This window comes from Egretta garzetta, unplaced genomic scaffold (assembly GCF_000687185.1).
Source record: "Egretta garzetta isolate BGI_Z169 unplaced genomic scaffold, ASM68718v1 scaffold207, whole genome shotgun sequence".
NCBI classification, from domain to species: domain Eukaryota; kingdom Metazoa; phylum Chordata; class Aves; order Pelecaniformes; family Ardeidae; genus Egretta; species Egretta garzetta.
This window is the reverse complement of record NW_009260185.1, coordinates 497,314-506,636: the sequence shown is the minus strand read 5'-3', so window position 1 is coordinate 506,636 and position 9,323 is coordinate 497,314. Positions and strand designations below refer to the sequence as shown.

The 9,323-nt window shown below is 52.5% G+C and overlaps 1 protein-coding gene across 1 annotated transcript in view; it reads right to left on the bottom strand.

Moving 5' to 3' along the window:
* Positions 1-1,608: 1,608 nt before the first annotated feature.
* The window catches only part of DCPS (decapping enzyme, scavenger), a 26,499-nt gene continuing 18,784 nt past the window's right edge, over positions 1,609-9,323 (bottom strand). The window contains exons 5-7 of the mRNA XM_035897452.1: positions 6,852-6,965; positions 2,957-3,067; positions 1,609-2,020 (exon numbers count right to left, since the gene is read on the bottom strand). Coding sequence (XP_035753345.1) covers positions 1,754-2,020; positions 2,957-3,067; positions 6,852-6,965 — 492 coding nt within the window. The 3' untranslated portion in view covers positions 1,609-1,753. The remainder of the gene's footprint in view (positions 2,021-2,956; positions 3,068-6,851; positions 6,966-9,323) is intronic.

Genomic DNA, 9,323 nt, shown 5'->3' with positions numbered 1-9,323 from the left:
ACCATCTCCACGCCTGGGTTGACCTAGGTGGGTACGTAAACCTGTGATGTTCCCTCACCCAGGGAGACCAAGCTCCCTCTTGGCACAGAAAAATACTCCGAGATCAAGAAAAAAAAAATAAATCACCCTTTTCCCTCAGGAACTTCAAACCTAGGGATGCAAGGAGCCGGGGGACAGCCAACCACAGTGATCATCTCCAGCTCCACCGCTCCCCAGCTCCCACATCAACTCCAGCCCCAGGAGACAGGCAAGATCTGGAAAATCTCCCCTTAGAGATTACCCTGGCTTGCTTACCACGTATCACATTTTTGCAGAGAAGCAATAAAAGGTGGCTGCATCCCGATGCTCTGCCCCTCCCTGCTGCTAACAGGTACCCGGGAACTGCCTGACCTGGATATTTATTAATCGGATGAGCCAAACAAAGCCCCGAGCATTTCTGATGATGCCACTTGCAATCCAGCCAGCTCTGGACTGCTCCGTCGCAGGGCAGCACTGTGGCATGCCAAGCAGCCCTGCAAACAACGAATCACATCTGGGTTTTTGCCCCCCAGCAGCAAAAAAACCCCCCAAAAGCCCCTCTTAGAGCCCAGCATGTGGAAGGGAGTAAATAGCTGGGGTAGCCAGCAAGAGGATTCCTGCAATTAGATCCCTGGTTACCGGCTGACCAGAAACCAGAGCCCCTTTTGGCAGTAAAACCTCATGAAGTTTTCAGAGGTTGGTGTCCGGCAGAGAAGACACAGGGGAAATGACAGCTGGGTGGGCCAAGCGAGCCGCTGTCCATACATAAAAATCTGTCTTTCCCACCCCAACGGGCAGCTCTCGCCAGGTCACGGCATGAAGGCTGTGTCAACAGTCAGGCAGAGAGGAAGACAGCGGTATCTTACCGAAGGAGCAAGAAAAACCTCATGGGAGCTGGAAAGCAGCAGCAAAGTCAGCCAGGGACTTGGGAGGCTCCTTTGCGGGGACCCTCCAGCTGCAGGAAGGCATTTACTGCCCCGCCGTGCCACCACCTCGGCAGAAGGAAGAGCAATCTTATGTTTTGTTTGTTTGTTTTTTAACGAGCACGCTGAGGAATCCTTGCAAAACCGTGAGAAGCCTCTGTCAGGGAGGGGCTCCCTTTCAAACGAGCTCATTTGAGCCAGATACATGACTAATTAGCAGGTGACAGCTCCGAGGCCGGGGATCAGGCAGCACGCGCAGCCCCGCTTGCCTTCACAAGAGCCGGCCACAGCCAGCGGGCCGGGAGGGGCACCCACTTGGGTTAGTCATTGATTTATTTGGAGCAAGAAACCCCTCCCTGCCCCAGGAAAGCTGCAATCCTGCTCCCAGGGGTGAATCCGTAGGAAATAAGTGAAGCTTTCTGAGGACAGTGGGTTTTCTTGGACCCCTCCGGCTGCCTGCTCCCCTGTTTGGGCTGACATTCGGTGGCCGGGGCTGCCTTTTGGGTGGGGACGATGGATGCACACCGACCCTCCTGCCCAAACTCCTCTGCTGGCTGCATCCCAGAGGCGCCCAGTCTGGTGCTGCGACCCTGATAAAAACCAGTACGCTAAAAGGGGTTACTCAATCAATGTTTTAATTGACTTGAGCAGAAGGAACGGTTTCCATAGCAATGGGCCGCCAGCCCCAACTTGTACAAAAATCAGAGTTTAAAAAAAATAAAAGCATCGAAACCTTTAAAAAAAACCCCCCACAACCCTGAAAATGGGCATTTATTAAAAATAAAAAAAGATACAAAAGCGCCTCTGCCAGCTCACGCTCTCCCTGCCTCCTGGAATTTCTTAAGCAGAAGTTCGTCAGCCCGAAGGGCGAAGGTCAAAGCCCGTTTCTGGTAGTACATGGAGTCCATCGCCAGGTTGTCGATCACGTCTGCCAGGAGATGGGCTCTCTCGACGGAGCTGCCCGGGGCGTCGTAGCCCAGGGCGGTGAAATGCACGTGGAGGTGGTAGTAGGAGGGTTGGTAATGCAGGTAGATTCGCAGCTGGGACCCGGGCACACCGAAGCGCTTCGCTACGGCCTCCTAAGGAGAAAAAAAGAAAAAAAATCCAACACAGGTCAGGACTAGCAACACGCAGCGAGGGCACGGGGCAGCTGGGGGCAGGCAGCGCATGGACAGACAGACCTTGCAACGGACGGAAAGGAGCATCCCTGGATGGCACAGGAGGCGGAGAGAAAGGCAGAAGCGATTTCTGCTTCCTCCATCCTCAGGGCAAGGCACAGGGAGAAGCTGGGAAGGACAGAGCTCTTCCCCATCCTCTGTTTCAGCCTCCGCGGGGATGGAGCGATGCCTCCGGCCACCCCACTTTTCTCCCTCCGTGACGGGACGTGCTCTCCACTCGTATCATTTTCCCTTCCACCCTTATCGCTTCAGCTCGCTCGGCAAGTTACGGGGATCCTGGGATCCTGTTACCAGCTGGTGTAATTAAAGCTATGAACAGCGACGGCGAACTCCGGCACGCTGGCTTGCTTCACTGCTCAGCACGCTGCAATCCCCTGACTAATCTCTTAATTAATCTCCACTTTCCCCAGTGCAATTACTTTCCAAATTTCTAGCATGGTGAAGGAAAGAGAAGCTATCGCGCATCCATCTACCAGGTATGCCCCGTCACGGGGCTGGAAAAAACTCGTTGGCCGGTGAAAACAGTCAAGGGGGTGGGAAGGGAGGAGGAGGAGGACAGGGCTCGACTACCGCAGCTCACTGCTAAGGGAGAATATCGAGCACCCCTGAACCGCCTCGAATGCGGCACAGCTTTCCGATGCCCCTGGGGAAGGTGCCGACGGAGCAGCAGGAACGGGGGAGCCTCCGGGCAGGGATGCTAGAGAGGGCAGCGCAGCCCCGGCTCGCAACGTATCATCAACTCTTGCTGGTGCCCACACGGAGCAGGCAGGCAGCGACCCTGCGGCAGGCAGGCTGTGCCCTCCCTGGCCAGGACAGGTTACCCGGCCTCGTGCTTACCTTGCCTTCCTGCAGGATGTTCCTCAGCAACGGGAGGTGCTCGGCGGTGAGGTCCCGGAGAGACTTGACCTCCCGGCGGTGAACGAGGGCTATCAGGTAGAGGTCATCCAGCTGCAGAGAGAGAGGTGGAGGATGGTGACGAAGGTGACGACAAGAAGAGCAGACGGAGGCACGAGCGCTTTGGACCTGACACACCAACCGCAGCACTCCTGGCTGTGTTACTACCTGCCATCGTGCTTAACCCACCACACTGGGTTGAATCCAGTATGAATCTCCCAGTATGAGATGTGCTCATAAACCCACCACACCTCAAAGCATCATTTTGGGGCAAATTGGGTTTTATGCAGGAAAATCCAGAAGAGGACAGCTTCACACCAATCAACAAATAGCAGGATCACAAATATCTCCTCAGCTTTAAAGGCAGATCGATCAATCAACCCTTTTCTACCACAAACACAGCGCTTGCTGTTGCCCTTGCACGTTCACAACATCTCCCCGAGCATCTCAAAAACATTGTCCCAGTGCAGATCGAGGCTGGCAGAAAAGGTGCTGGCATCCGCCATGCTCCCCGGTTCAAGAAGGATGAGGAACTCCTGGGGAGAGTCCAGAGGAGGGCAACAAGGATGATGGGGGGACTGGAGCATCTCCCCTACGAGGAAAGGCTGAGGGAGCTGGGCTTGTTCAGCCTGGAGAAGAGAAGGCTGAGAGGGGATCTCATCAACACCTACAAATATCTCAAGGGTGGGGGTCACGAGGACGGAGCCAGACCCTTCTCAGTGGTGCCCAGCGCCAGGACAAGGGGCCATGGGCACAAACTGAAGCAGAAGAGGTTCCAGTTGAACGGGAGGAAGAACTTCTTGACTGTGAGGGTGCCCGAGCCCTGGCCCAGGCTGCCCAGGGGGGCTGTGGAGTCTCCTTCTCTGGAGATCTTCAACCCCCGCCTGGCCGCTGTCCTGTGCCCCCTGCTCTGGGTGAGCCTGCTTGGGCAGGGGGGTGGCACTGGGTGAGCTCCCCAGGGCCCTTCCAACCCCTGCCATGTGTGTGTGTGTGTGTGTGTGTGTGTATGTGTGCGCGCGAGGGGCGCAGAGGCACCCACCAGCCCGGGAGGCCACGGGGTCTGCCAGCAACCCCCATGCACAGACGCCACGCCGAGCACGGCCTTTTCTGCAGAGCAAGCAAAGGGTTTATCTCCACACTCAGACGAGGATTTACAGTGAATCGCAGCAGCCGAAAGTGCGACTGCAGGTTTTTCCGAGTGAAAAGCTTCCTGTATTTCCACTGCGCAAATAGCCGGCCACTTTCCAGTCGCACCAGTTCCATAAATAACTATTTTCAAGACTTAATCAGTCACCAGACAACCCCCGTGCAGTAAAATACGCCCGTTCAGCAGCTCTCGGCCAGACCCTTGGCCCCTCCTGAAGCACTTACCAAATTCCCTGTTTAACAAGATGTAGGGTTGTGGATCGAAAAATAAATAAATAAATAAAAATCCCCACCTCCTTCAGCTCAGTGAGTGGCTTTCTAATACAAACACTGCAAAGCAAAGGGTTTAGATACTTGAGACCCAGCAGATCTTTTCATGGCTGTGAGAAACCCATCTGGCTATTTGGAAAGAGGCGCTTGTGCCAAAAGATGCTCTCAGGACCCCGTCTCGGGGCTCTCGGAACACGAAGCTGCTCTTTGCACCCAGCCAGCACAGCGATGCTCATGGCTGGGTTTGATTCCCAAAGCTGCCTGCGCACAGCTCCGGAAAAGGACGGCCTATCAGCTTGTCCTCTTTGGATCAGGGCTGGCTCGCGGGAGGAAAAGCAAACATCTCTTCTCCTTAGAACATCTGCATGTTGCTGTTTGAAATAAATAAGCCCGTTGCTAAAAAGGCCCAGAATGATGTCATGCCCGGCATCGTTTCAGGCAACGCCTCAGGGCTCCTGCGGGTTTGAAACCAACTCAAAAGAAGCAGAAAAAAAAAACCCACACCAAAAAAAAAAAAATAATTAAAACACAAAAAAAAACCCCAACCAAACAAGAAACCAGCTCAAACTATCAAGGTTGGGCAGCAGGAGCTGACACAGCGCCCAGAAGATCGAGGCCGGCAGCAAGCGTGCAGACTTCACGATGCAAACGAGAAGTCTTCCTCTCCTCAATCAACCTGAAATAACTACAGGTGAATTCGTAGCATTTGCAGGCAAGGTGCTGAGCTAGTGCGAGGCGATGCTGTTGAAGGGACTTCTAAGGGGAGGCCCCGAGCGTCCTGCTGGGAGCTCTGTCTCACTTCCCTAACTTAATTTAGTAGCCTCGCCTGTTCGGTGGGACGCAGCAAAAAGAACCGGTGCCCGCGGGCAGCCCCAGGGGCTGCCGGGATCAGATCTGGCTCAGCATCACCCGTAGCCAAGAAGAAATTCCTTGGCTCAAAGGCAGAAGTCGTCAGCCCTTGCCGGGATGCTGGCTTGCCTGCCTGGGAAAGAGACAGGCAAGCAGAGGTCCCGGATAGCCCCAGGGGTGACGGCTCTCTTGCTGCAGACGGCAGCCCAGCCATTGGGAAGAAATCAAGAAGATCCTGTTCAGCATACCAAGAGGCAAAGATCCTGTTCAGCATACCAAGAGGCAACAGCAGCACCGGGAAGCCTACCCTAAAGACAAATCCTACCATTTAAGCGCTCCCTGACCATGCTGGCAGCGAGACGTGGCTACAACGGGTCTCTAAAGAAAGCTAAAGCACGATTTTTAGCCCGTCCATCTCCAATCCTGATGCGAGTGGTCGCAGCGAGCGAGGATTTACACCGAGGCTTTGCTCGGAGGGAGGAACGGGACGGTGTGTTGCAATTCTTATGACCCCTGAATATTGCCACCCTGAAAGCAAAGGGCACGGTGGTGTAAGCATGACCGCAAGCTTGCCGTGTACCACCTGCTTTGCAAATCTCCCCCAGTGAAGAAGCTGAAATTCAAGGTTGGTTACCCCACGGCAGCTCAACGAGGGGTTTTTGGAATAGCTGATGCACAAGGAATTCACGGTGACCAGAGAGTTCCCTGCAGTGACTTACTCACCTGTCCTGCCCAGTGACTCAGCACCAGACCAATAGGTGCTCCCAGCACAGAAATACAGAACTGTGCTGCCCGTGAGCAGGCTTGTGTTCCCTTTTTTATTTTTTTTTTTAGTTTTTCATTCCCATTTTTAAGTTTCAATCACACGGTAACTTCCACTCCCTGCCACCTCCAGAAGCATTTTGAGGATCAGAAACACAAAGGGGACTTTTTATTTTTTCTGACTCCACCGACTTCAAGGGGTGTACGTGTGGAGTTTCAGGTCCCCAGGCACATCCCCAGAAGTACAGCACCAAAGAGAGCCGGAGCCCAAGGAAATAATGAGCCGCTCAATTTAGGATTACAGCCCAGGCTTAAAAACCTTTGCGTTTTAACGAGTGGCCACTCCCACGAGGGGTTAAGCGGCTGCTCATAAGCTAAGGGCCATCTGTTTTAATATTGTGTGGAGGAGAGGTGATTGCAGCAACCCAAGGACAACACATCTGCCCAGTTTGCGCCTGAAGTTGAGGCTTGCAAAAAGAAAAGAAAAAAAAAACAACCCCAAACAAGTTCATCAGGAACAAATACGCAGCTGGACTGAGGTTCAAACACAACATTTGGGCTAATACAGGAAAGAGAAAGCAAAGCTAATAAATAAACCACCCAGCAGCAGTGAGAACAGCCTGTGCTCTGCAATTAGCACGTGATAAAAGGCCCGGGCGACACCATCACTTAATAACAGTGCGAACAGGAAGGACACATCTCCCTACTAAAACTTTCATTAGTGTGCCATTAGTAGCACGAAAGTGGACATTTCCTCTGGATTACCTTCAGACACGCGGCAGCCCTTCAAACACAAGAGGAGCAAACGAACCTGGTTTTGATTCCACTTAAAATCTGGAACTAGAACAAAGCCGTCACGAGGATCTGGATTTTCATGGATGATTCGATCAGTCTCAGCTTTCTTCTCTAGGATATTATACACCCACTGAAAGAGAAATACGCAATTTATAAACCAGCAGAGAAAAAAACCCAGCACCTCTGGCACATTTAGCCCAAGCTCATGGATTAGTGCATATTCACTGCAATATAAAAAAAAAAAAGCAACTTTATTTTAAGACTAGGAAATAATTTCATGGCTGATAGCATTTGTAGTTAATTACCCATAAAACACTCCAACAACAAATTCCAGGCTATTATGGGCACTTCAGTTAAAAGATACCCCCCCTGACCCCCCTGTGTGGCACTGCACCGCCAGCTAGCTAAATTATTCAGGGATTTTTGTTTTCCTCTCAAGCATTAAGAACTGGCCGCAGCTGGAGATGAGGTATTGAACAGAGATGGTTTAGCCCAGTGTAGAAATAGTTGCATTTGCCCCTAAGAGGATTTGGAAATCATTCTCCCTGGGTAGGGTCTAGCAATAAACCAGACCTGGCCGCTTTACGTGGCTGGAGCTGCTGCAAGCACTAAAAGCCCCAAAGGGCAGCGGTGTCCCTCCTCCATGCTCCCACCAGCTGGCGATGGTACAGGCGTTCAGACACATCAGCCACCAACACACGCAACGTGGAGCACGCCAGACCCCGGCGAGGCGGGCAGCGGTGGCAGCCAGCTCCTGTGGGGCTCAGCGGCCGCCTCTCGCAGCACCGCAGGGCTGTTTGTGCCTTTTTACCTCCCAGGCCGCACCAAAACCTTTACAACCAGGTCTGGGAAGGGAACTCAGCTGATTTTTCCCATTCAGAAAGGAAGGAGCAGATTGCTTGCGAGCCTGAGGATGGATGCTCTGCCGGCAGCCAGCGCTCACCGGGTGAATACGAAAGGCCTGTGTTTTCTTGGGCAGCGCACGTCTCTTGGTTTCCTGGCTGATTAGAAAACAGCTCGCCACTCTTCTTCCTCTGTATTTAAAGCTTCAGCCTCCAGCCTGCCTGTAATCCCTGCTCTGGTTATCCCCCTGCACTCCTCCTTCAAAGCAAAGCACCATCCAGAGATGAATTTCAGCTATGAAATGGAAGAGACCCGGGATAAATGAGAGAGTAAGACAAGCATGGAAAGCACCTTTGCTTTTCCTGGCTACCAGCCTGAGCTTCAGCAGCCTTCTTCACACCTCCAAAACGCACTTTGTGCTCTAGCTTAAGTCTGTCCTAAGTATTGGGCTGCCAAGGGAGTCTCCAGCCAGGTCCTGAGAAGATAAGACAAGGCAAGTAGAAAATGGCCAGGCCTTGAAAGCTGCAACCGTTTTGAAACATCAAGGTTTCCTCCCCCATCAAGTTTAGGAACGAAGCATTTTGGTTGCCCCAGGTGGGCAGGGAAGATGCAGCCAGTCGGAGAGCAAACATGGAGAGAGCTGGGGCAGGGGATGCTGCGCACACCAGACACTCAAAATAAAAAGGCAGCTCTTTTGGGTAACCCTGTCAAGAGTTTAGTTAATCCAATCAAAACTTAAGATCATTGTGAACTGACCGGAATACATCCTTGGAGACAAACAAATCTCTCCCTCCCAAACCCTTGATCTGTTGGGTATTGGGCGGTTTTTGCTTAAATTTCTGGTCTTTTCTTCCTAGCAACAACATCTTAGAGAAGATTTGGGAAAGCACAGCACAAGACCGCTGTGCTCTGCGACCCTGGAAGAAAAGCAGGGCAGGAAGTCAGGAAATGAAAGTTTGCATTTTGGGTTTGTTTGGGGATTTGTTTTTATGCCTGCTCTTTTCACAAGTGCCCGAAATAAGTGCACCGATCAGAAGAGCTGACTTTTAAACCCAACCTCATGTGATGAGCAGGTCATCAGCTGACTGCTCTTGCTGTTTCCAGCACAAGCCCAGTGAGGACAACACATGTCCAGAGACTGGCACCACAATAGAACTATTATACTGAAAGCATCCACGCTCTGCATCCTCCAGCAGAAAACAAGAGCTGCTTCTGTACTCTGATGATATTTCTGTTACCCTTCACATTTCCCCTTCCGCTTGTCAAAATCAGTTAGATAAAGACAAGAAACTGCATTATCAAATCGCAGAGATCAAGGGCTGACCGTGCTGACCACAATCTCACAGAACCCCAGCATGGCAGGGGTTGGCAGGGCCCTAGGGAGCTCACCCAGTGCCACCCCCCTGCTCAAGCAGGCTCACCCAGAGCAGGGGGCACAGACAGAGGCCCAGGCGGGTTGAATATCTCCAGAGAAGGAGACTCCACAGCCCCCCTGGGCAGCCTGTTCCAGGGCTCAGTCACCCTCAAAGTCAAGAAGTTCTTCCTCATATTCAACTGAAACCTCTGATGCTTCAGTTTGTGCCCATTGCCCCTTGTCCTGTCGCTGGACACCACTGCAGAGTCTGGCTCCGTCCTCGTGACATCC